This window comes from Aythya marila, assembly GCF_965140915.1.
Source record: "Aythya marila genome assembly, chromosome: 1".
NCBI lineage: Eukaryota > Metazoa > Chordata > Aves > Anseriformes > Anatidae > Aythya > Aythya marila.
Window position 1 is genome coordinate 160,023,606 of NC_139042.1, and position 27,200 is coordinate 160,050,805.

Consider the following 27,200-nt stretch of genomic DNA (forward strand, 5'->3'; position numbering starts at 1 on the left):
ACCTGCGATGCACCACTGGTTCCAGCCCCTCAGGGGCTCCGAGGCACAGCCCCGTGTTTTACGGCCACCGCAGTGCCCCTGAAGTTGGGCAGTAGGAAAAGAAAGGCCTGATGCAGCATCAGGTGATGCCGCGGCTGGGGAGTCACTGGCCTGAAACAGAGCAGCAGCCTCCCTGCGGGGTTTGGGGTGGGAGGCACGTGGAGGGGGATTCCCTGCAGCCTCCCAGCCCCGGAGAAGCATCAGCAGGCTGAAGATGCAGCGCACAGCTTCATTTGCTTCAAGGCTCTGAGGATGATAATGGTGTTTTTTTTAAGTTAAAAAACTAAAAATGAGGATAACCTGGTACCTGTTATTTCAGGAGAGGAATTAACTCTTAGGAACAGAGCCTGAGACCAACTGGGAAAGGGAGCCCACAAAACCTGTGGCTAATCATCATTCTTCCTCCTGTTCCTAGCTGCCTTCTACCCTCCAAGGCTTCCCTAGTTTGTACACATCCCCTTCCCCGTGCCCTGACAGCGTGTAGAAGTCCTGCAGAACAATACATACCCAGTGTCATGGACAGAAACGAGACTGTTGAGCTCTTGGCAACCACTTTGCACGGTGCACCATATAATGATCAGCACTGGTGAGCACAACATTTGGCAGTTAGCTCAGGCACAGACCGTTACCTTTTCCAGGTTAATCCTCCAGGAGACAGAAACACCTGCCATGGCTTCTAGTGGTCACAGGCTAATACACTGCTTTTCTCAGAACAGTTTAACAAATTCCCCAGGAAAATGCAATACCACGCTTACATTGACACACGGCATGGAAAATAAAAATGCTGCATCAGGAGAGCAAAGCTCAGTCAATATTAATGACAATGTCATTAAATGCAGTTTCGTTCCTCAGGTGTCTAGTACTACAATTTAACAACAATATTAAAAACATACTGCGTATGTCACTAATACATTTTCATTGTGATATCTTCATAAAAACAGCAGATAAAATTTTTACACCCACAAAAGTTTTCACTATCAAATCATAAAGACTAATTGATCCTTTACAGTTTTCTGTTACTACAGTGATAATGACAGAAAAAAAAATAAGTAAATAAACCTTGAATAAATAGATTTTATTGTAGTAGAGTAAACAAATTACAGTAGCAACAACAAATACAAACATTTTCATAATGTGAAGGCAATTTGTTATACTTCAAGTCCACTACATTATTTCAAAAAAAATTATTATTGCTTCTGCCCATTATAAAAATACAAGAGGCACATTGACAAGAGTAGCAAAAAAAAAGTTTTCATCACTTTTTAAATTCATTTCATCCTGTCTATGTGCTTGGGAACTTCAAAATAACATTCCAAATGTAGATTAGAGCAACTGGTTTACAATCCAAATATCAACCCAGCAAAATTCCACACCGATACAATAACTTCTACATCAAAGGAGGAAGAGGATATTATCAACTACGTTATTTTAGGATTTTTCCAGAAAATTGAATCTTAATTTATATTTCAAATGTCAAAATTTCAGCACCACACAACCCTTGCTAAAATATTTTTTAAAGTTTTGTGCAACAAGATTATTTCAGGTTTTGACTTCCAAATATTTTTACACCATTTATAAAGATATTTTCGAAATGCAGTTACTCTTACAATGATTTTGTTTAGAAAACAACATTCTTGATAATTTAAACAGTCTGTCAAAAATAAATACAAAACTATGCAGAGTATTTTTTACGCAATTCAGGCACATACAGTCATGGTTTGGCAGAATACCAAAAGCATGTACAAATGATAAGCTACTAAAAACTAACACTACGTAGAATTCACAGGCTTTATTTGGAGTCCTCACCTTGTGCACCACCTTCCTCGGCTGTCTTGTTTCTGGCTAAGTCCCTGTATGCTCCCACTGCTACTCGCTCTCTAGATGGTGCAAGCTCTTGCAGCTGTTTTCTCTGTGTGGTTTCTAGTTCTTCCAGACGCTTGCGAAGCAGGGAAAGCTCTCTTTGATGCTGTTCCTCCTTAAAACCAATAAAAGTTGCTGTATTACATTTTGCACACCTACATGCGACCAAAATGAGCAATAATTTCTTTATTATTATTATCACTATTAATGGTTTTAAAATAAAAACTGTGAAGAACAGAATGTTTTTACTCATTAGATTCCACCACCATCCCAAATTTTAGTGGATATCATTCTGACATTCAAGACAAATAACCACAACGAGAAATGAGCGCAGGCATTCCTTCTCTCGGATGAAGATGCACACTAAGCTGAGGCCTTACGTCACTTACCAAGAATCAGTAAAGTCAGCCTGGCCAGCCTCAATTAGAGAGATTTTTCCACCCTCAGAAGCTCACCGGGGTAAATAAAATGCTTTTAAGCACACAAGAAATCAAGAGCAGCAATACCAGTGTTTAATTATGAAAGGATGGTTTGATACAAACAGAATGGGATTTCTTGTCCAAAAGGCGCCATTTAAAGCGTCTCAGGAGAAGGAGAAACTACAGAGAGCAGGGTTAAAATTGCCTGTTTGTGGCATTCTGTAACGTATCCTTTGTCTTTGAAGAATTCCTTCCTATTCAGAGGAAGGGAACACCAAAAATGCATTCCGAAGAGTTTTCCTCTTTTCAAATAGCTAAAGCTCCTTCCTTCCTTAAGACTAAGGTCTTCAATGAAGGACTGTTCTAATACCCCTCTTTTGTCATATTATTTTCTCACGTATACATGGTAATACATCACCACCTGAAGGAGGGGGAAGGACACTTCGGGCCCAGGAGGCAGGGCAGATGATGACATTACACCGGCTGGACCGAGTGATGGTATGTTAGGATTCAAAATTAAGCTCCGGAACTCATTGTGCCTACGTTGTAATTCCTTCAGTCTCTTCTGGAGGCGCACATATTCTTCATAGGACACATTCTGCCTGCAGAATAAGAGATGTCTTATTGCTCACAACCTTAATTATCACAACACAGAAGCACACCTCTCCGTGAGCACTCTGCTGTTCACTGTCTCTGTGAAGGCAAACTATGTACCAGAAGATCCTGAAGGTGGAAGATCGGTGTATATTCTTCAGCCTAAACACCTCAGAGTCCCTGCACACACCAACCTACCCGCTGCATTACAGACTAGAATTTACATGGAATAAATTAAGCTTTTAATAGCATTCACAGGAGTGAGCCACATTGCATTAATTATTTGAATCATGCCCTCCATGCTTGCTCAATGAGCAAAAAAAGAAAAGGAGCTTTTCTTTCAAAGAGGATGTTAAGTCTGTTTCCCTTGCCATTCTGAAGTCTTTTTTTCTTTCCGGTCTTCCATTTATTTTCACATACTGTGCTTTCAACTCCAACACTGCTTCACTCATACCTTTTCCTTTTTTTTCTTTTTTAAACATAAATTCCTTCTTTTGAAGGGATTCCTGCAACAGCATCTATACTCTTCAGATATTTTCCCTCCATTTCTACCTGAGCCAGCCCTACAGTTGTCTTATAAACTCTTAGCTGTCCACAAACACAACTGTCACAGACAGATTCCATCCAAAGAACTCTAATACTGAAAATGCCATTAGACTGGCTGCAGTTAGTAAACTAAGTGGCATAAGTACTCCATATTTCTAAGTCAGATTTGAGCCATATATAATTTTTCAAGGTAAGAAAAATGAATGTTTATTACCTATTTAACACATGATTTTCTTTTTCCAGTTCTTCTATCTTGGCTTCCAGAAGTTGTAGTTTCTCTTGCATCCTCCTTTGTTTATTATCATTGAGCGTCTTTCTCTGCCAAGCAGACATTTCAAACAAAGCTAAGTAACGCCTTGGTATATGAGCTTCTGTAAGAATTAAACCCAGACTGCACATGGTTTAATGCTGTGACAGTTTTTAGGAATTTCCCTTTCTTACTGCTATGCTCTTAGGAGGTTCTGAATCCCCAGGACAGAAAACAAAAGAGACGGGAAATAACCCAGAGCTATGACTGAAAAAGGCACAGTAAGTCACTCGTTGGTCGATGACTGCCTGTATTAACACTCACTGGCTGTGTAATTACAAGAATCATTCCTTACATGGCCATGTATAAACATGACAAAAACCTGTACACTTTATTCTGTGACTTTTTTTTTGCTCATATTGACCTCAACTTCTAACGAGCTTAGAAACTTTCCGTAGGTTTCACAATCAGTATACGAACAACAAATAAAATTGCCAACGAATCTTGAGTTTTTATAAACAATCATTTTTTTCCTTTCAAGCTATTACATAAAAAGCAAGCTTAGATTATGAAGGGTACCACACCGCAACACAGAACAGATGGGTCACACATAAGCAAGGAAAAGGAGAACAACATCTATCTGATACCTGAAACAACATCCTTACTAATCAAGGACTTAAAATAACACACAAAAATAACATTTAAGTACACACAGGAAACCCTTACAAAGTCTTTGATGGCACTAAAATAAAGTTGCCAGCCATAATATTCTTTTGCATATCACTTCAACATGTTTCTTTGCTAATCCTGAAGAACCTGATGTACTTTATAATTATACACAGTAGATTGCAAATAGACTTGTAATATTAAAACAATTCTAGCTGGCCAAAGCAACACTGATCTTTTCATAAACATGATCATTCATAAAGGAAGAGCCAACATGCCTTTTTCTGAGCAACAGCAGCTCGACATAGCTTGTTCTTCGCTTCATTGTATTTCTCCTCTTTCTCTGTGATGCGCTGAGTAAGCATGTGCTTCTCCTCCAGCCATTCAATACGTTTGTATTCTAAAGTCCTTAGAAAAATCAGGTAAAAAGATTAAAAGGTTATATAGACAAAGCAGTGTTTTGGGTTATGGCCTTAAGGCTCTTAAAATAAATGCTTCTTTTCACAACTCGTACGTTTATATACTGAAGCTTATCATTTAAATTTGTGTCCAAGATTCACCAAATTTCAACCTGTGCCTTAACGTAATCCTAGGTTTTGTTTAACCACGAGGCAAATTCTGCAAACTAATTCCAGTAAGCGAGTTAATTGTAGGCTGCTTGTTGGTTGGCATGTTGCCCAACTGTCCAGAGAACATTTCTAAATTCAAATCAAATAATCACACTGGAGCACAACGTTAGACAACTATGCCAAGTGTCAGTTGTCAGAAGGGCTGACAACTGCCTTCTGTGTTTGGGAGGTGAGATGTTAAGGGAGTAGCTCGCTGCCCTGTGTGCTCTACTCCTCTGTAACAGATAAGTACAGACTTGACTGCTGTGTGCTCCCAACCAGAACACCAATATAACAGGAAGCTCCCACAGATACGGTTCCTAGACAACATCCCAGCTGAACCCACATTGCCACCCAAATCTGTAATTTGTTTAGATTTTTGCATGGTTAGAAGATGTTAAAATGAGGCTGTGCTTTCTAGCAGTGCAAAGGAAAGGAGCCAGCTTCTCGTCTTGTTTATTGTGGTTATCTGCACTGTGGGTCAAAGCAGAGAAACAACTGTCTATTTGACTGTGCTAGTATATGAAAATCAAACAGTGAGATTCTGTGCAGCAATTTTTAAGAAATGCAGCCCAGGGATTGGTATCAGTGTATCCATACCACTCTGGTCTTGGGCTGATGCAGGTTCCCTGCAGGGAGTCTGAATGAATCTCCATAAATTTCTCACCAAACACCCTTTACCCAAGAGTTTTCCCAAAAAGCACTGCTTAACGTTAAAAGAATTTCAGCTGAGACAGTGGTTAAAGAGGCTCTGAGTTTTTGTTTGTTTAAAGAAATGCCACTAATATCGTTCCTGAAACACTAAACAAGTGCCTGCTTGAGTTCATCTCTCATCTTTATCAGTCTCAGTAGTTCGCCTTTGGCTTTTTTTCATTTCACATTTTCATTTCCAAGCCTAAGCCAGACCCAGCCAACTGCTTTACCTACTCATGGCCCAACTAGCATTATTTTAACTTATCCGAAACTATGTATCTCAGGCCTTCTTATCTTTTGGTCCTTACTTCACTTCCTCTTTAAGCTAAGTTGTTTTGATGCAACTTTACCCTTGGAGTTCAAGCTCGAAAGAATTATTGAACCAAGGAAGGAAGTTGCATCACCCACAGAGTCAGAAGAGAAATGGAAATGTACCAAGGCTCCCAGGGTAAGAGGAGGGCAGACTGGGAGGACTTGCATGTAGGCTGCAAAGCTTCTTAATTTCTGCAGTATTGGACTTGGTGCATCTCACATTACCTACAGATTTATAAAATCATCTCGGAGGACTGCCAAGCTCCTGTCACTGCCTTCCCAGGAAAACTGACTCCTGACTGATAAAAGATCTACATCCCATAAATGTGTAAATGAGTGATGATCTCACTCAAAATATGGATACTCTTTCCTGAAGTAAACATCCAAAGTATTTAACATGCTACTGACACCTGCACTGATGGCATTAAAACACAGCACTCTGTGGTGCTAATGCAATAATCTCTTCAAATGTTAAACTGAAAAGCAATACTTGAATCAGCGACAATAGTGCAATTGCATTAGCAACCCACAGCAAAGAAGGATTTTATATATATATACATACATATATATATATATATATATATGTATGTATGTATACCACGTGGCACCTCTTAGAAGTTTTCTATTTGATCTGGAACACTGACTCTCTTTAACACCCACAACACAATAATCCATTACAAGTTACACATCTATTTGGTTACTAGGCTAGGAAATATTGAACAGCTCTTTCATACCCACTGACAAATTAATCTTTAAATTCCAGGAAAACATTCATTACTGGAATGGCTCTGGACAAGATTTGGTTTCCTTTAGCAATTTTTAGCATGTTTTGATTGTATGTGGTCACGCATGTGTACTAAAGTAAAGTGATTATTTTTCATTTTGATGGGAGCAACTAGTAGGCACCCAAGAGGCTTTTTTTTTGCCTCGTATCAGCTAAAAGTATGTGGTGAAAGGGAAAAAACGTATATACACACATATAGACTGAGTCCCTGAAATCTTATCAAAGCATAATGTAACACACAACCACTTTTTTTTTTTTTTTACTCTTCATGCTTAAACACTCTTAACACTCTTAAAACACTGTATACAAAATTCTGGATCTACTCTTACGTAGTAAGTTTGACATTCACTCTTTATGAAATGTGATCCTATTTCTATTAAATTGTGTATTTCATTAGTCAATAGTAAATTGTAACAGACATGAATGGAAACAAACTCCTATTTTTGAAGTTACCACAAGCAAAGCTTGTATACATACTGCATAACAGATAACAGAAGTTATGGCTTTAAAAAAATATGCAGTTGTCTAGTATTTCCTGTTCACATTTAATTTCAGACTTTACTTGGAATCCACAATCCGTTCTAAGTAATCCATGTGAAAGCAATACAGGCAATATGAAAAGTTAAACCAAAAATGAAGAAAAAAAATTGTACTTCTCTGTTTCCAGTTGAGCTTTTTCTGCCTGAGTCCTGGCGTTTTGACATTCTTGTCTCAGTCTTTCTATTGTTTCCTTCAGCTTCTGATTAGAATCCAACAAATCATTTTCTGACTGAGAAAGTGAAGCAACTTGGAGTTGCATGTCTTGAATTTGCTATAAAAATGAAATTTTTCCATTTGAGAAGATATGCAAATAACTAACAATTAATTTTGAGATACTGAGAACAAAATGCAGACACCAACTGCCTGCATTAACTTACATAAACCTATCTCATTTGTTCCCTTTCTCCTTACTTAATGGCTTCTCCAGAAGTTTTACAATAAATTACTATTAGACAAGGAAGAAATTTTCTATTGTGGTTGAAATAAGAAAGAGAAAGGAAGACAGGAATCTTCAGTCTTTCAGTCTGAGAAGTCCAATCTCTGCAGTTAGCACACAGAAAGGCCGATTGTTCCCCTTTCATTTTCCCCTCCCCACTCACAGATACCCCAGTTTCTAGAGTGGAAAAGAAAATATTGCATTGACCTTCAGGTGCACGCAGGTTCCAGATGACTTCCATGCACACCCATATTGTTACCTACTAGGTAACAGTATGGGTGAGCAGGAGTTAAAAGAATTAGGTTTTATTTCCAACACTGCCATCAATTCACTTTGTGATAGAAATATACCACTTTACACCAGTTTATTCATTTATCAAACATCTGTTAAGCACTTGAAGAACCTCAGATGAGAGATGCAGTATAAATGCAGAGCATTACCTAGAAACAATTTATAAGTTTCCATGGAAACTGAATCTCCAGTTAAATAGTGCATAACCGTTTTCAATATACCAGTCCATAAACATTCAGCTTTGAAATCCTTGATACCTAAAAACTGCATGGAGCGAAAAGCTGTAATCCATTTATGAAGGTCCAAAAAAGCATGACTGATTCCTGTACACTTTTTTTTTAAAAAAAATAAAAATATATATATGTCTACTGAATACATTTTGTCCCTTGGGGGAAAAAAAGCTTTAAAAATTCAATTTGATCTTCAAATGCTGGACATGATCACTGCAGGAAAGACTGTATTTCTCTATAAAATATTACAATGCAATAAACTCTTACCTGTTTTAGATCGCCACTTTCACGTTTCTTCTCTTCTAGCTCCTCTGCCTGCATAGCTTGCTGTTGAATTTTTAATCTAAAAATTGTATGAAATACAATTATTTTAACCTAATTAAAATATTGATGTTAGAAGTCAGTAAAAATCAGCCTGGCAACAAAATATATGATATAAATATTTAGCAGCCTTTCAAATTAAGTGATTAAAAATCTATTTTTATTGATTATTAGGCTTCATATAGGATTAAGAAATAGGTTATTCGTTTGTTTTTTGTAGTATGACTTTTATTCATTTCCTCATACTGATCTTCATATAAATACTGTAGCAAACCAACTTCAATGAGAATTCTAATAACCATCTCAGAAAGATATCATATTAGGATTCCAGTTTGCCAGTTGATGATATGGTGCTATCATGGAAAGAAAGACAGTTCATTTTAACACTGTGTTTTTCCGAGCAGCCAACACGGACCAAGTTTTAACAAAGGTAATGCAAATTTACTTCTTTAAAATGTTCATTAAAATTGGAATTTTTGTTATGGTTTGGATGAAAAATGTTAACTCTTTACAAACAGCATATTTTTTTCTACTGCCATCTTTTTACACACTGCGCATGGTCATTTGTTTTATTTACCATAATGAACAATTATGCACCTGTAAATAGTTAACTTTTATACTGACTACTGTAAAGAAATTATGGAAAAAATTGAGAAATTTGTTTTAAGGTTAGAAAAACCACTACCGCAGACGCTGAAGTTCCTTTTTGCTAGATTCTTCTGCCAGCTGTACAACACGTAGCTTCTCTTCATACTGATCCTTTTCAGTTTGTCTCCAAGTATCTTGTTCCAGTTTCATCTTCTCTAGATCAGCTAATCTGTTCTCAAGTTCTAACCTGAGATATTAAACAATATTTACCAAAGATCATGACAAAGTGCCAAGAGTTTATTACTAGGAATGACATTTAAATAAGCTACTCAAAACATTCTTCCCAGCCCTTTTAGAAGTTGAGCAATTAATCAACAAACATACTTTTCATCTTGTAAGGCTGCAATTTTTTCAAAAACTTCCTCTTTAGCAGCTTGCACTTTACGAATTAGCTCTCGATCCTTTTCTACTAAAAGCACTTTATGACGCTCAACAGCTGCCTTAAGAATTTCGTTGTCTGACAGCAATCCTACAGTATACATTTAAAAAAAAAAAGTTAAAATGTCATTATTGATATCAACTTGATGAAATCCATTAATAGCATAACTATAAATTGCAAAAAGGGAACTAAAAATCAGAATTCACATCACTGAATGTAAATGAATGAAGGAAATTAAATGACAGATAAAAGAGAGAAGACATTTCGTGTAACAGCAACATTTCAGAAAACTTTTGAAGAGTGACCATTACACTGGAATCCTTATACAAATGTAATAGGTGGTATTATCATAGATTTAAGTTTGAAAGTTATTTCTAGTACACAGTTGTGTATGGCTAAAAAAGAGCCCCACAATAGCTAAGAAAAGGTCAAGCAAGATGTGTTATTTTCACAGAGGACATTACATTTACAGAAACCAGTAGCAGGTGACCATTGAAATTAATAACCCAGCTACAGCAAATCTCCCATTTTAATCCAGTCATATTACCAAATTCTTCACTTCTACAATTGTGACTCCACACAAAGGAACAATGGATGCACATGGTAAAAGGCATCTGGGTTCCACAGGCAAATAGGTAGACAAGTTATAACAATAACTCCTGGTTATTTAGCTAATTCGGTGATACAAGTCGGATTCCACAGGCAGCTTCAGGTTGGCTCTAATCTTGTCTGTACTTCACATTTCATAGGGTCCAACATTTTTAGTTTGCAATAAGTGCATTGTTGATACAGAAATCAGCACTTAGTTGCTCTTGGGATACTTAACAGTAAAACAAACCAACAGAAATAACTGTTCCAGGAAGAAGAAGGTACCATTTTGAGATTATGGTAAATCAGGGAGGACAGTCCACTTAAAAGCTGTAAAGTGATTTAAATTAGCAGCAACTGGTACTAGAAAGCTTTGTTCTTCTCACTACAGAAGAATATTACACATTGCCTACAGGCTCAGATATATTAGGTAGTTTAGACCATTGCCTATTTTATTTAAAGAACAAACTAGAAATTAGATTTTGTTTCACATGACAGCCTAACCCATTTTTTTTTTCCATTCCATGGATTCAGAAGCAGAAAACAAAACACTGAAGCCTTATAATACATTAAGGTTTCAAGCAGAGTGCAAAAGGCTGTAGAATTAGACAATAGAGGAAAAAAATGCCCTAGAAGGGACATGATTTGAAACAGATTACGTGCAATTTGTATCACAAATCCATTAATTTACATAAATGCAAGTTGTTCTGTAACTGTCCTTCAAAACCTGTGTGATAGATCAAGTGATAGGACACAGTTCAGATAACAAAATTCATTTTTTGATCTATCACCTAGACCAGAAGCAGAAGGTAAAGATTGCCAGGGAATGTTTAGAGGAAAAATAATTGAAGTATTCTAACTGAAAGTTATAAAAGAAACCACTAGAAATTAATTGCACATTTTACCATCCATTTCACTTTGAATCTTGTTTCTCTCTCTTTCTGCTTCGCTTTTTGTTCTTGCTGCCTCCAGTTTGACATTTGTTACTTCTAATTTGTGTGAATGTTTAAGTTCCTCTACCTAAGAATTAGAAAAATAAAAAATCCACTGAAAATAAATACGTATGTATTTGCAGCTCAAAGTTTGTCAGGCGATACTTTGCTAACAAGAAAATCTGTGAAATAAGGGTAATTACGCTTATTTTAAATACACCTTTGTAAATATTTTTCCATCTACTCCTTTTCTGAAAGCCATTCTAGAATATCCAGCCTTGCAGATAATTTTTAAATGGTGCTTATATGGATACTGCAGCACTACATCTATTGACATGATCTGTTTCCCCAAATGATGATTGGTATTATTACAGGCTAATGGATGTATTATCAGTTATCTTGAAACACAAACTTTGCATATTCCCTGACGAAGACATTAAAGTGCCCAAATACACTACCCATTCTGGGAAACAAGCTTTCTGACTACGGGCACGTATTTCATCTTTAACCAGCCAATTATTACAAGCCAGTTCATTACAAGTTATTACAAGTCTAGAAGATACTCTTTACAAAGATTTGCACACAAACGTGCAGGATTGCCTACAAAAACTCAGTTTCTGAGAAAATACTAGACATAGACATGAACATAGACATAGACATAGCTCCAAGCTAGCCTGTGACCATTGGCATATTTTTGAGAAGACTACTCATTTGAACTCTCTTGCTATGACACTGAACCAATATTGCATAAGACCCTGATGCCTCACTAACTCAGGCATTAGCATGTCACTTTGCTCATACCTCACTTCCGACTAAAAATCTCTGAGTCAAACTAAAATAAAGTTAAATGTAATCTCCCTGGAGTAAAACAAAGCAGGGATATGCAAAACCAGGGTATCCATTGCTTCCCCTAAGTCATTTCAATTTGATAACCACTTATCCCTTAATCACCCTTGACCTCCTGGAGTGCTACACTACTTTCAAAGTCAAAGTCTTCATAGATTTAAAGTGCATTTTAAATCAAATACTTCTCTGCAGCTAAGACATGCACATCAAACAGCCTCATAAAAGCAGTCTTAAGAATATCAAATCAAAGACAATTACTGCTTGCACAAAAACTTTTTTTTTTATAGTTTAGGCATTCATACACAGTAATTACACGGTCAATGAGAATTAAATACCTAGAGGAAAGCACTTATATTGAAAATCCATTCACAGTGACAAACGTAATTACAACCTGCTAGCACATGCAAGTGGCAAAAGGTTAAGAATGACATAGTAGCTTATTAAGTAACTACATGGTGGATTTGGTTGCTTATATATGATGTTGAGAACATCTGAGGGCAACTTGGAAAGATTTAAGGTGGCTTTTTTAAGGCACAGATTCGCAACACAAATGCATGCAATTGTTCAGCAATGAGTATGAGTGAGTACAGAAGTGTTTGGGGGGACAGGGATGTTAGTATATAGAAATTATTTCCTACTTTCATCCCTTCAAGAAACATAATTTTCTCCTACTTCTGCAGGTGTGCAGAGCTGTAAAACTGAGAACACCAGATGATACAAAAAGACTGGTGATGATTAGACATTCTGATAGGCTATTGATTTTAAAATGTTTAACAAAGAAGTTTCTTCCTCCAGTTTATTTTTCATTTAGACAAGCTTGAGACACTAAAATACCAGCAGATCCTATTCTTACGGGAAATTTGAACTTTTTAGGACAAAGGATCAAAATGAAATACTTCACATTCATAAATGTGTACTGTGAAACACATCTTAAATGAAATCCGAGGTTGCTGAAGAACAACTATGGAAGAAAGTGAAGGGTTTTTTTTCCTGTATGGTACCTTTTTTTTTGAGAAATATTATGCCAATGTTGTCTGTCATACCCATACAATGCACGTCAGTGTTAATTTGGAGAATATTTAGAAATACAGGATAGCTTTGAGTCAACACAGAGCTTAAAATAGTTCTGCATTCAACTATACATACGAGACCAAAACTACTGGCTTTACAGTTAGTTCAGAAATAACTAAAGCCTTTCTAGTAGACTGAGAAAACACAGGACATTAAGTTTGCTAGCAAAAACTGACAAATGTGCTAAAAATGATCATCCAATATTTTCTGCAGAAAGGGCAGAATGAGAAATAGCAGAATGCTAACATTTATCCAGGTACCTGTTTCATTAGGAATGAAATATGAGTGTGCTGACTCAGATTTACATAAAGCAATAAAACTATTCTGCAACATTTGAAGGTAAAACAATTTACTAGTGCTTCAATTTTGCTTATTCATTCAAATAACCACATACAAAATTACATAAAGGTCTGTCTTTTGTACATTATGTAGCTGAGGAGTAGATGCAACCAGATAAAACTCTGAATCTGGCATCCATAACAATCTAATTATTCTGAATTACTAAATAGCGATGCCAAGTTTCTTATTAAGCACTTTCAGGTTTTCCCTATAGTAGAAGTCTTTTGATTATTTTTTTTTCACCTAAGTATTTTTCTAAAAATTTCTCTAAGGTGTTGAGAAAAGGCATAGAAACAAAACAAAATCCCTTAGATACGGTGCTGATCCAACAGCTAAGATACTCAAACTTTGTAAAACAATAATCTACTTGAAATGATACAATGCAGCACTGTACAGAAACATTTCTGTACAAGCTATGCTGACATCAGCCCAAGGGGAGGGCTACACAACTGTCCCACTTCTAGCACAACCTAGATCTCAGCAGTGATTCTGATGCGGATTGCTGCCTCTAGCTAACATAGCCTGCTCCAAGGATACTTAAAAAATAATTAATTAATTAATTAAATCAACAAGCCATACCTCAACTTAAAGAAAGGAAAATAGTATCTATTTAGAGCTCCATTGCACTTTACACAGGTTATTAAAAAAAATAAAAATAAATAAAAATATTCATGGGTTAGAAATGCTTTTTTGCAGTCAAAGAAGTCTGGCTATGTTCATGAGTATTAAAAACCTGAAGACACCTCTTTGAGCACTGTTATGTTTAGAGAAAAGACCTAGAATATAAAGTTAAAAAAGCATAACCTCAATCTTTAGAGATGTTCCTAGAGATGAAGTTTTTCCTGTGAAGTCACATTCTATATTTTACAAGTGAAATTGGGGAAAAAAATTCCAAGCCTACTTTAAGTCACTGAAGAAAAATGTTGTTATTTTATTCTTAACGTAAAATATGAACAGAAATTTAAACATGGTATGAAAAATGTATATTTAGAATATCATAATAGCACTTACTTTAGCAGTTAAGGAATTGACTTCTCTTTCAGATTTGTGAAGTTTGCTGGTTAAAAGGATGTTTTGTTCATGACTCATCTGCAATTCCTTCTCAACTCGATCAATCTGTTGTTCAGCTGACTTCTTTTCTGCCTTGAATAAAGGAGGTGTTTGTTACATTTTTGGAGCAAGGCTGTTTCTAGCTACTCACCTGCATGTTTCCGTTGATCTGGGCTTCAAGATATTAATGACCTTTTATAATAATAATACCTAAAAATATTTAACTTCTGGTCAACAGCACGTGGTTTTATACTTTACTCAGAAGTAACAAAAGCTTTTATTAACACTGCATGCACAGAATCACACACATTGTCAATCCTACTTGAAAAGGCAAAGCTTAGTTAGGAGGCAGCACATATTCCTACCCGTAAATTCCTGCTCGGCTCTAAACACCGGTATCACCAGTGTGTAAGTATTATAGGCTCAAGACCGTGAGATTTACTAAAGTATCAAAAAGGCAGTATAACCTAGGATTTCACCTTACTTTTTCCAAGCTAAATTTCCTATTTCTGGCAGGGTCTTTTAAAGTTTTCTAAATGAAGAATATCGTGACACTTTTTAAGTTGGAATCAGAGTACTTGACAGAGATTCACTGCATTTTGTTACAAGTATATATAGCACTTATAAAGTAAAAAGGAAAATGAACCATGCATCTGTATGTTGCAGCTGTCCAAGAAGTCTATACAGAAAGACTCACTACCTAGACAGGTAGCAAGACCTGAAGACCACAGACGAGGAATGCAGAGGAATCCCAGCAAATATAACTGTTCAGAAATACCAAAGGTTCTTCAAAGGGTAAGCAAAAGCTGAGAACCAAATAATTATGGTAATATGTTGGAGAACGGAGAGACACAGGTAGATTGATTAAAAACAAAAGGAATTTTTAAAAATTGAAAATTTACTGTAGCAGATTATTAACACCTTGTCACCAGTTTCTAACTCCAACTAAATGACAAGTGCTGACTTGAACACCTTTTTGGCTGCGTATATGGTATTACTCAAATGTTTAGAAGGAAGATCAATTAAAATCTCTCAGGTAAGCTCTCCACCTTCCCAAAGCTAAATTGGTAGTAAGACTGCAATGTACTTGCACCTTACTTTTAAATCTGAAATTTACAAATTCAAATTGTGGATTCAATAGCAAAATTATTAGTGACCTCAGTGACAGTTCTATTAGGTTAAGTGTTATTCTCACTCCTCTCTACAAGGAGACAAAATTAAAAAATAAAAAAATAATACTAATCTTACCTCTAGAGACCTTGTCAGAGTCTGCATCTCAGCTAACTGTCGGACTTGTATTCTTTGAACACTTTCTGCTTGTGCACCACAGTTGTCTCTTTCAGCTCTTAGTTCTGCTACTTCTGCCTCTAAGCCTTTTAATTTCTGATACAGTTGTGCCTTTTCTCTGGAGAGTACCTCCACACGCTTACTGTCCCTCGTGGGATCAACACTCAGCAGCTGATTACGGAGTTCTTCTTTATCTTTCTCCAGCCTTGCAATCTGATCGTTGTTAATTGGAAAAAGAACAGCCTTTATATTGATTACGTGTCAGACAGCAACAAATACAGTGATTGACAATTCAGGAAAGTGCAGCAGTGCACATTTAAAAATTATGAGATTATATTTGCATTTGTATTCTCTCAAAATAGGACAATCAACAGCCCCAGTAGTCAGCACCTTTTTTGGCTTTAATTTTCACCGATAAGGCTTGTCCTCAGATGTCCGTGAACCACCTAGCAATCTGTGGAAGTAAAGCAGTACTCAGAGTAGAGGAAAAAAAAAGTTAGGGATCATTAATGCACTGGACACACATTAGTCGTTGGAATGCCCCCAAGCATTTTGAAGGAACTTGCTCATATCATCACAAGGCCATTCTCTATCATCTTTGAGAGGTCATGGCAACCCAAGTAGGCTCTGGAAGACTGGGAAGAGGCAGATGGCACACCCAGCATCAAGGGCAAAAGGGTCAAGAAGGAGGACCCAGGTAACTACAGGACAATCAACTTCACATCAGCCTCTGGGAAGGCTGTGGCACAAATCCTCTTAACATTGATTTTTAAACACGTGAAAGACAAGACAATGGGAAACAGGGTTTATCAAGGTCAAGACTTGCTCAGCTTACTTCTCTCCTTTCTAGGACTGGCATTGCAGAAAAGGAGAGCGAAGTAGATCTTGTAAAAAAATTGATTTTAGCAAGGCTTTTCATGCAATCTCCCATAATCTTCCCTCTCTCACCAAATTGGTGAGATATGGGCTGAATAAACACGATGCACTGGGTGGAAAATTGGATGGCTTAAGGTGTGGTGATTAGTGATGCAAAGTTCAGCTGACTACCTGTAACTGATGGAACCTTTCTGGGGTCAGTATAGGCTCCCATACCGATTGATGTCCCTATCAACGACCTGGATGACAGGAGTGCACGTTCAGCGAGCTTGTGGGTGACACTGAACTCAGGCGAATGGTCAATATGCTTGAAAGAAGAACTGCTCCTCTGACTGAAGGAATGTGCTGACTGGAACCTCAAGTTCAACAAGAGCAAGTACACAGCAACACATCTGGGGTGGAGTAACCCACCGCAGCTGTACAGGCTGGGGGCAGCTACCTGGGAAGCAGCTCCACAGGAAGGCAGCTGGGTGTCCTCGTGGACAGTTGCAGCATTAGGCAGCAGAGCACCCCTGCAGCAAAGACAACCAACTGACTCCTGGAGACTAACAAAATCACCATTCCTGGGGGTGTTCAAGGTTGGACATGGTGCTTAGGGACACGGTTTAGTGGGTGACACTGGTGGTAGGGGGATGGTTGGACCAGATGATCTGGGAGGTCTTTTCCAACCTTAATGATTCTATGAAAAGAATAGCCAGCAGGTCCCCAAAAGTGATCTTCTGCACCCTTCTAGCAGTTTTAAGGCCACACCTGGTGTACTGTGCCAAGAATTCAAGATAGTCAATGTGAACCATCCCTGTCAGACAGAAACCAAAGCAAGTTCCCGAGGCAGCATGATAGGTATGAACTAATCTTGAGACTCTAACTAGCAAACACTATAAATATGTAGATCCCAGAGTTTCAAACTAAGTTACAGTGGCAGAACGTTCTGTGCAGACCGGGGGCAAATGAGTAAGAAAGTAAGGTGGAAAAAGGTTCTCTCCATACTTGGAGACCACTTTCCCAACTCTGATCTGCAGCACTGTATTTATGAATTTAATCAGTGCTTTCTATGGAGCAATGCCAAATTCTGCAGCATATACCCACACAATCCCGTTTATGAACAGATCGAAGAGTTACTGCATGACATGTCCAAACCAGCATTTAGGAATTAGGATGTTTTTGTAGTACCCTTGCATTAAATGGCAGGGGAGGTTAAAAGGATTCTAAATAAGTGAAACTAGATTATATTGTGCCCTGGGCTCCATCCAGGTAATTCCATGTTCTCTAAGCATACTGGTTTGCAGCAGGACCAGCACACATCCAGCAAGCCCACAAGAGAGGCCGGCTGTAAAGCAGCACGGTGGGTTAGCTCTGTGAAGGACAAGTGTTCTGGTTTTGATGCACCACATTTGTGAATTTGGACTGATTTGAAAGCAATGATTGCCCTTAATTTGTACCTCATGTTGGGACTAATACATTCAAATCTAGCATCTTGTGATATACTCCCAGACAAATACTTAAATGAATATGCAAATCACATATGCAACACTCATTTACACAGCTGCATATATTTAAAACACAAACTGGCAATTTATTTAACTACTCATTTCAAAGTTCAGTTCTGAAACAAAAAATTTATGGATTGTTTATTCAAGAGTTAACACAACTGAAATAAAGATACCAAAGTTTTTAGTATCCTTTCAACGATCACTGTCCTGATCCCACACAGTTTCAAATTGTATCCTTGTCCTGTCAACAGTATATTCTCTTCTTTTGTGATCAGTTGCCATGGATATAGTCATAGAATGCTTTGGGTTGGAAAGGACCTTAAAGATAATCAGGGACACCTCCCACCAGCCCAGGCTACCCAAAGCCCCATCCAGCCCGGCCTTGAGCACCTCCAGGGATGGGGCAGCCACAGCTTCTCTGGGCAGCCTGTGCCAGGGCCTCACTACCCTCTGTGGGAAGTGAGGGTAGTGAGGCCCTGGCACAGGCCCTTGTTCCATCACCACACTCCCTGACACAGAGTGTCTCCCCAGCTTTCCTGTAGGCCCTTTAGGCACTGGCAGGCCGCTGTCAGGTCTCCCCGGAGCCTTCTCAACAACCCCAACTCCCTCAGCCTGTCCCCACAGGAGAGGTGCTCCAGCCCTCTGATCAGCCTCGTGGCCCTCCTCTGGACTCATTCTAACAGCTCCATGTCCTTGTGCTGGGGGCCCAGAGCTGAGTACAGCACCGCAGGTGGGGTCTCAGGAGAGTGAGGTAGAAGGGGACAATCACCTCCCGTGTCCTGCTGGCCATGCTGCTTTTGCTGCAGCCCAGGGTACAGTTGGCCTTCTGGCCTGCGGGAGCACGTTGCTGGCTTGTGTTGAGCTTCTCCATCAACCAACACCCCCAGCTCTTCCTCCTCAGGGATGCTCTCAATCTCCTCCTCAGGGATGCTCTCAATCCATTCTCCGCCCAGCCTCTTCCTGTGCTTGGGATTGTCCCAACCCAGATGCAGGACTGGTGCATTTGGCCTTGTTGAACCTCATGAGGTTTGCACAGCCCCACCTCTCAAGCCTGTCCAGCTCCCTCAGGATGGCGTCCCTTCCCTCCAGAGTGTCCCACCACACAGCTTGGTGTCATAAGCAAGCTTGCTGAGGGTGCACTCCGTCCCACTGTTCATGCCACTGACAAAAACATGAAGCAGCACTGCTGCCAACACCAGCCCCTGAGGAACACCACTCATCATTCATCTCCATTTGGACACTGAACTGTTGACCACAATTCTTTGAGTGTGACCATCCAGCCAATTCCTTACCCACAGAGCGGTCCACACATCCAATCCACGTCTCTCCAATTTAGAGACAAGGACATCATAGGGGAGCACATCAAATGCTTTGCACAAGCCCAGGTAGTTGGTCTTCCTCATCAGTTGCTCTTCCTCTATCCACCAGTGCTGTAACCCCATCTTAGAAGGCCACCAAATCTGTCAGGCATGATCTGCCCTTGGGGAAGCCGTGTTGGCTGTCACCAGTCACCTCCTTCTTTTCCATGTGCCTTAACATAGTTTCCTGGAGGATCTGCTCCATGCTCTTGCTAAGCACAGAGGCAAGACTGAATGGCTTGTTGTTCCCTGGGTCCTCCTTCCTTTTTCGCTTTTTAAAAATTGGGGTTATGTTTCCCCTCTCCCAGCCAGTGGGAACTTCAGACTGCCACAACTTCTCAAATATGATGGACAGTGGCTTAGCAACTTCATCCGCCAGTTCCCTCAGGACTTGGGGATTCATCTCATCAGGTCCCATGGACTTGTGCACCTTCAGGTTCCTTAGATGGTCCCAAACCTGAGCTTCTCCTACAGTGAGAGGTTCTTCATTCTTCCAGTTCCTTCCTTTGCCTTCTGGGACTTCAGCTATGTGCCTAGAGCTCTTGCCAGTGAAGACAGAGGCAGAAGAGTCATTGTGTACCTCAGCCTTCTCCATATTCTGGGTAACCAGGTCTCCCATTTTCTGCTTTAGTTTGGCCAGAAGCTCCTTTGTTCAACCATGCAGGCCTCCTGGTGTTTTTGCCTAACTTCCTCAATTTAAAAATTTAAGTTTCTATCACTTGCTCATAACTTATTAATTTAATGTCTCAAATTCTATCAAAAATATGATTTTAAAAAAGCATTTAAATGACAGCCAGTAGCTTTACTTATCAGAAGGCAAGTCTACTCTAACTTATAATAGCACAAATGATATTGCAACACATCACCAAACAAACCTAAAGAGACAGCCTTAGGGTTAAGTCATTAAAGCGTTTTGAGAATTACAAGATCAGAAACAAATATTACATTATGAAATGATGTCAAACTGATAACCCCTCAAGTGGTTTTGTCATCAGATACAATTTAAACTAGCATAATCCATGTACCTCTGCCTCATACTTTATTTTCTTCTCTTCTAAAACACGTGCATGTTCTTCCTTTTGATGTTCAAATTCTGACTTCAGAAAAGTATGTTCATAACGAAGTTTGTTATATTCTGTTCTGTATTTTTCCACTTCCTGAGTGAGACAAAAAATAAATCAGTCCAAAGTTTTCAGTTTTATTTCTCTCATCCATGCAATGCTCCTGTCACTTCGTAAGTTTCACTTGTAGACATGAATCCCTCCCTCTCCCTTTTCCAGGGTTTCAACCTCCACTGCCTCAGGCAACAGTAGCAAACAGTACCAGCCAGCCAAAGGAAAAGTCCTATTTTGCTCCCCCTTCAGTTTTAATTTCCTAAGGTTTTTAGAAACAATTAAACTGGTCATCACTACTCTAAATGAAATAAAATACTACTAAATACTCTATACTTACATTTTCTAGTTTCCGATAACGTTCTGTCATAGGAGATTCCAATTCCTGCTGTATTTGTGCTTTTAACAGCTCTAACTTTTGAGGAGTTAGGACCTTAAGACAGAAGGGTATCATAAATAACCAGTCTTATTCATTTATTTACATTGTGACAGGCCAAATATCCAGGAATAAAGTATTTCAAGCATGGCTTTAAGAATTCCGTTTTATTTTCTGTTTTTCTAAAGAATTTTTCAATGGTAGCTACAGAAGAAATGTGATATTAATGATCTAAAAATATTCTGGGAAGATAATAATGTTGACATTTAAAATGTCAGCATTCACTGGTAGAAGCAATACAAATGTCAATCAGTGTCTGGGGATCCTTTGTTAGATGCTGTGTTTGTTTCCTAAGAACTACGTCCTGCATTAGTTTAGGGAAACAAACAATTATAGAAAATGTCATCCAAATGATCTTAAATGTTTTTGGTATTTTTTTTGTTTGTTTGTTTGTTTCCTTTTTAGGATGAAGAAAGTTGCCACCATGAAGAGAAACAAACACCTACTTCTGTAACCACTTATGCTACAAGGCATCTAAGTTATCCAACAGGGCAGACGATTTTCCCCATAGCAGGAACAGAACATGCATGGACAGAGACTGAGGATCTTACTATTAACGTAGTACCGAACAGAATTTAGAATATTTAATTAAACAAAACAATTTCATCCTATAGTTAGTCATTCTAAGGAAGAAACATTCCTCAGATCGGGCAGGTTTCAAGATAGCTGAAATAGGTTCAAGACAAATGTATGCCTGTTACAGAAACATAAACATGGCCCTGTTCCAGGACTGAAATACATATTAAACTCTACTAGTAAATTGCCTCACCTGTGTCTTCAGTCTTTCCAACTCTTGTGTTTTACCCAACAACTCCTCTCTGTATTCAGCAAGGAGAAACTGGAATTTTTCATGTACAGTCTGCTTTTCAACCAACAACCGCTTCAGTTCATCTTGTAATTTTGTATATTCCTCCTGCAACCTGTAAGGTAAAATATTAATTTGGAGAGTAAATCTAAAATAAATTTAAGCTCAGAAACCTCATCTTCAGATGCAAAAATAAGAATATCAAGTTAGAACTAAGAAGTTAATACCCTCATCCTGTAACATATTGAAAACTTATTCCATATTTACAAACAGATAATGTGCTACAGAAACCTCACCTACAATATCTTAAGGTATTTTGAATTGTGTTTTTCTGAAGTGAACAATACTGAAATATGTCCTTAAATACACAAACAGCTAACACACACAAACTCCCTTCTACCTAAGATTTTGCTTCATCTTTTAACAGCTCTAATGAAGAAACCTGTTTAAAATACTGTACCTTATGTGTTCTGCCTTTAGAGTTTGATAATTTGCTTTATGGTGCTCACATCGCATTTTTTCATCAATCAGAAGTTTTTGTAATTCTTGTGAATTAGCCACATCACCACTCCCAGCCATGGGAGGAAGGAGACTGCCCAAAGCATCCATTTTATGGTGACTCTTCACGATGGGTATTAAGAGGACAAAAAAAATGAACTTATTACAAATCTACATCGCCGTGCACCTTTTCAGCTGACATCCCAGGAGATCGGGTCACCTGACAGAAATACAAACCCATGTAGTTAGCAATCAAGTACATTCACACTTCAAAGACTTCACATGCTACTTTTGCTTTCAATACAGAAGAATCCAAGCTCGGCTGTAACTCACGTTAGAAATCCCCTACTGAAAGGGCCACTCTTCTCTGCTCGTTCTACCTGCCCTGAGGTGTAGTAGCTGTCCTAGGGACACAGCATAAAGTTAAATCTGGAGATTATTTGAGCCAATACAAAACAAGCATCTTTAACCATCAGGCCACACAAAATGTTATTTTTACTAGCGCTGCACACTAAGAATCAAACCATGATGTTAATTATGCCCTGTTAACTAGGATTCAAGCAGGGGTCACAGACATCAGATACGAAGTAGTAAAAGCTGTTTGTATCACAGTCTGTCGCACTATCCTAACACACTGCACTGCTCCACACACCATCGCATCACCTCGAACAGGAGATAATGCTCACTGGTGAGCTCCTATCAGGCCACTTCTGGAAGAGTTACAACTTCACAGGCTGGTATCTTCCAGATTGTCCAAAGTTTACCTCTGAAACACATCATTGATACATGTCACTTCTAGTTTTTGAAGTTTTTCTGGTGGTTTCATGTGACCTTTCCAGCAAGAGTTTTTCTAAATGTGACAATCTCAGATGGGTGTGAGAAAGCTGCAGATTGCCAGATGCTGAGAAATGAGGAAGTATTATAACATGCGCCCCATCGGCTCTTCTCGATATTAGAAACCAGGCACTGCCTGAGACTGGTTATTGCTGGTGCTTCTAAAGGATCTGGGGGAGGGAGGACTGCAACTGAATTTTAGGGAAGTTATAAAGCTTTGAAACCAGCTACCCTGACATTTTGGGCTTTCGGCAGTACTGGACTGGTGCCTAAAAACTCCGTATTTGCAGTGGTATGCAAAAAAAAGTCAAATCTCCAGCATCACTGCAACTAGCTAGCCTCCTTCTCCAACACAGCTGTATACGTAACGCTTTCTAGTATTCCACTCTTAACATCTCTCATGGGCCTACCTTAAGCACTCACCATTTGATTCTATAAACCCTGAGCTACAAGCGAGATGAAAATTATCTTCCATACAGATAAATAAGCACGGCACATTTAGTGCCCATTTTCTTCCTCCACTACTAGGATGGGGAAAGGTGAGAGGAAAGTGTCCCAATACCGGCACAGGCAAGGTGGCAACAGCCATTTCTTTTATCCTGCTTTACTCAAATTTGCTGAGAGGATAAGGAGGAGGAGATGCTTCTGAAGCAGCATTATAGATACAAAGACTCCAGAAAACATGGAGTTTTCTGAGAACTAATCAACCAAAAAAAAAAAAAAAAAAAAAGAATGGAAATGCAACCGTTTGTAATTTCAGCCCCAAGCTGCTGAAGATGGGAAATACATCCACTCCTCACAGCTTTGGCTACTATCAGAAAGTCCACAGATTATAAAGCAAAACACATATCCAGTTGTGTGCGCATCTGTGGTTTACAAATCCGTCTCACACATTCAAAAACCTAAGCACTATGTAGTTAAGGAAGCAAAACTATTTGGGCTTGCAGGGACATCTAGTGGCAAACTTCAGGATTTACATTCCCGGTGATGAGAGAATCTACAGTACCAGAAATTTCATTACTTTGTAAGACCTCTTTCCTTGAAATCATTGAAGCGACTTGTGATATTTAGCCTACACACTTTCTTACAATAAAATTAAATAAAATACCTTTATTTTTTTTCTTCAAAAACAAAACGAGTCCTCACAGTGCTGCAAACACTCACCATTGTCTTGGCCCTATAGGGTAAGTACCCTACTAACATGAATCTCTTCTGTACTAGTGGCACTTTCTCATAGTCAATGATTAGACCTAAAATATTCTTCAAAATTATGCAGGACTACACTTTTTTTTTTTTTTTAAGTAATACTTTACAGGAACACTAGTTAAAACTCCTTCCCTTGTACACCTGTTCAAAAAGGTAGAAAACCATAAAACATGCTTGAAAGAAACTAAAACCCCAGCATATCTAAAATTAATTCTCCACCTATAAGATAACATAAAACTTGGTAAATTTACAAAACTGCAAACTTGTATCAACTGCCCCGAATCCATACTATGTAATCTTAACATCATTTTGTACAGGTACACAAGGAAAGGTATTGGTACAGAGTCCTGAAGCTCATGTTTTGCACACTTAATACCTGAAATTACATAATATACATATATCTATATATTGATATTGGTTAATATTTTTGGTAGAATATCCAGTCAAGTGAAGTAACTCGACTACATTTCCAAGAGTCACCTTTGTTCTGCCTTTCTCCTCCAAAGAGCTATTTTCATACACAAAGAAATACTTTTTAAAGATGTACTTCACATCTCTCTCCTTTATATCCACACATCATGAAAGGACTTTTCTTTCACAAGATTTTTGAGCTACATTATTTTAAATTTTGTTTTCTACAACCACTTAAAATTGTGAGAAAACTTGCATTTAGAGAAAAACATGAAGACGTCGCTATAATTTCTGACCACCACGGCCTCCTTCTCGCTTCCATGGCGTAGCCCAACTCCAGGACTCCAGCATGCACCAGCCTGGGTGACACAACTCACTCACGACTCTTCTTTGTGTCCTCTGACCATGCTAACACACATAAATTTACCATGGTTGAACATTAAACAGTTAAATTAGATAGTACTCTGAATGTAATTTTGCAACGACTGCTGCCACATCTCATGGAACAATAAGCTATTTGTCTGGAAGAATAAGTGAGACACTCAAAGGAAGAGCAGAGCCTCACCAAGTGATTCCAAACACTACTGCTCTGCTTAAGGGTCTGTGGAGTCGGAGCAGATAAAGAGCTAACAAGAAACCGTAACCCACTTGACAGCTCCCTGTCACCAGGAATGAGAGGTTGCCTTCCTCCCTCCTTCATCCTTATTCCTGGAACTGCCATTCATCAGACCCTTCTATGAACTGCTTTAACTCAAGAAGCCAATAGTTAAACGAGCAGAAAACACTCAATAGTTTCTTTTTCTGGTGAGGCCAGTGAGTCATTCCAGCATAAGGAAAAACCCAACAAGCCACAGAATCAGTGAAAGTAGGCAGCTGGTACTGGCTTGCACAAAGAAACGAGGAGACAAATAAGGTGGCGGAAGGAGGAGCACGCCTCTCTCCTTTCAGGAGCAGAGAACTGTCACATCAGGAGTTCAGACCTTCATGTGGTCACAGCCTTGGGCTAGACACTCAGCTTTTCAACAAAGTTAGGTTAAATTAGCCCTACCTTAAATGACTATGCAACACACCCGAGGTCACACTTCCCACGAACACTGAGCAAATAAAAAAAAAAAATAGCAAAGTTAAAAGCAAATTTATCTATCATTTGAGAAATTAGATTGTGTACTGCTCTAACAGTTTATATTTTACATTTTGCAATAGCCAAAGTAACCACACTTAAGAAATAAGAAATAAAATAAATAATAATAATAAAATACAAAATAAACTGGGAAAAAAAAAATCAGCAAAAGGTGAAAACCTTTATCATAGGAATCTCTATAGTCTGGGCAACTGCTCAGACATCACTGTTGAGAATCCAGTGAAAATAAACACTTACTGTTTGAGCATGCCTAAGTGCAGAAATAGGAGAACACCTCTATGATTTATAACTTATAAAAGACATCAGTCTCGTTTCAACTGTCACTGCTCTCACAACACTGTTTGAAGTACAAGTGTCAACAGCCAGGCATATCTGAGTATACCCGGTCTGGGGGTGGTGTCTGTGCCCCTGGCAGGGGGTTGGAGCTAGGTGATCCTTCAGGGTCCCTCCCAACCCAACCCACCCTGTGACACAGGATTTCGCAGTGCCATCCTCATGTATGGCACACGGGGTTACTCTTGCCATTTCTGCCTTATACAGAAATAGGGTTATAATAGAAATAGGGTTATTTTTGTTAGATAAAGAAAACAAACAGGGTTATAAACTAATCCAGGATTAAAGGTTTTGCTTTAAAAACATAGTAAGCCAAGCTGCTAGCACAAGCCACTGATCAAACTGAAATTTGTCACAGGAGTTACATCTGGTAAGTCTCCTAGCTGCAGTCCACAACAATTTGTCTGCATACAGCAGGTAGGGTTTGTTTGTTTGTTTTTCCCATGACAAGAGACCCTTAGATACAGACGAGAAACTTCTCACTAAAGCCTCATTCAACATTGCAGCTGGGGTTAGAGATGCAACAGCTCGCAGCCTGCCGCACACAGCTGTACAGCCCACAGCACTTCCCCTGCTGCTGACAAGACTTCACACTGACTCCAAACCGGCGGCGTTCAGGCAGGACTTACTCCTCACCTCAGCCTGCGTGCCCTACACAGCTCCTACAGGCGAACACGGCAGCATTTACCCTGCTGTGCCCATGCAGGCAAAGCCCGTGTGAGGAAGCGGAGCCCGCGGCCGTTGCGTTGCCGTTGCGTTACCGTTACCTTTCCCGCCGCCCCCGCGGGGCTCCCCCTGCGCCCGGCGGCCCCCGGCCGGGAGCCGTTTAAAAATGGCGCCGCCGGCCCGAGGGGCGCGGGGCGGCCTGGGAGCAGCGCGCGGGGCGCGCGGGGCGGTGTCGCCCGGGGAACGGCCGCGCGCGTGCGCGGAGGCGGGAGGGGAGCGGAGGGAAGGGGAGGAGAGCAGGAGCCGGC

General features: G+C 39.1%; 1 protein-coding gene across 5 annotated transcripts; it reads right to left on the reverse strand.

Moving 5' to 3' along the window:
- Positions 1-1,106: 1,106 nt before the first annotated feature.
- On the reverse strand, positions 1,107-27,109 carry CEP83 (centrosomal protein 83). 5 transcript variants are annotated; one of them, XM_082772661.1, is made up of 17 exons: positions 26,863-27,109; positions 25,801-25,833; positions 22,264-22,521; positions 21,768-21,918; positions 20,903-20,995; positions 20,476-20,607; positions 15,688-15,939; positions 14,401-14,532; positions 11,107-11,221; positions 9,559-9,703; positions 9,272-9,421; positions 8,533-8,608; positions 7,422-7,579; positions 4,650-4,779; positions 3,673-3,776; positions 2,740-2,920; positions 1,107-2,014 (listed from the first exon to the last, which is right to left on the reverse strand). In XM_082772661.1, the coding sequence occupies exons 3-17, from the start codon at positions 22,410-22,412 to the stop codon at positions 1,829-1,831; spliced, it is 2,154 nt and encodes a 717-aa protein (XP_082628787.1). In that variant the 5' UTR covers positions 22,413-22,521; positions 25,801-25,833; positions 26,863-27,109; the 3' UTR covers positions 1,107-1,828. The 5 variants fall into 5 exon arrangements, with proteins under 5 accessions (XP_082628787.1, XP_082628789.1, XP_082628790.1 ...); XM_082772663.1 differs by lacking the exon at positions 25,801-25,833 and having other exon boundaries at positions 26,915-27,109; XM_082772664.1 differs by lacking the exon at positions 25,801-25,833 and having other exon boundaries at positions 22,264-22,424.
- Between the last annotated feature and the right edge of the window lie 91 nt (positions 27,110-27,200).

Coding starts and splice junctions, on each gene's coding strand:
- CEP83 (XM_082772663.1), bottom strand. CDS start 22,412: ATGGATGCTTTGGGCAGTCTCCTTCCTCCCATGGCTGGGAGTGGTGAT. Junction 21,919..22,263: donor CTAAAGGCAGAACACATAAG/GTACAGTATTTT, acceptor TTTACCTTACAG/GTTGCAGGAGGAATATACAA. Junction 8,609..9,271: donor AAGGAACTTCAGCGTCTGCG/GTAGTGGTTTTT, acceptor TACAATTTTTAG/ATTAAAAATTCAACAGCAAG.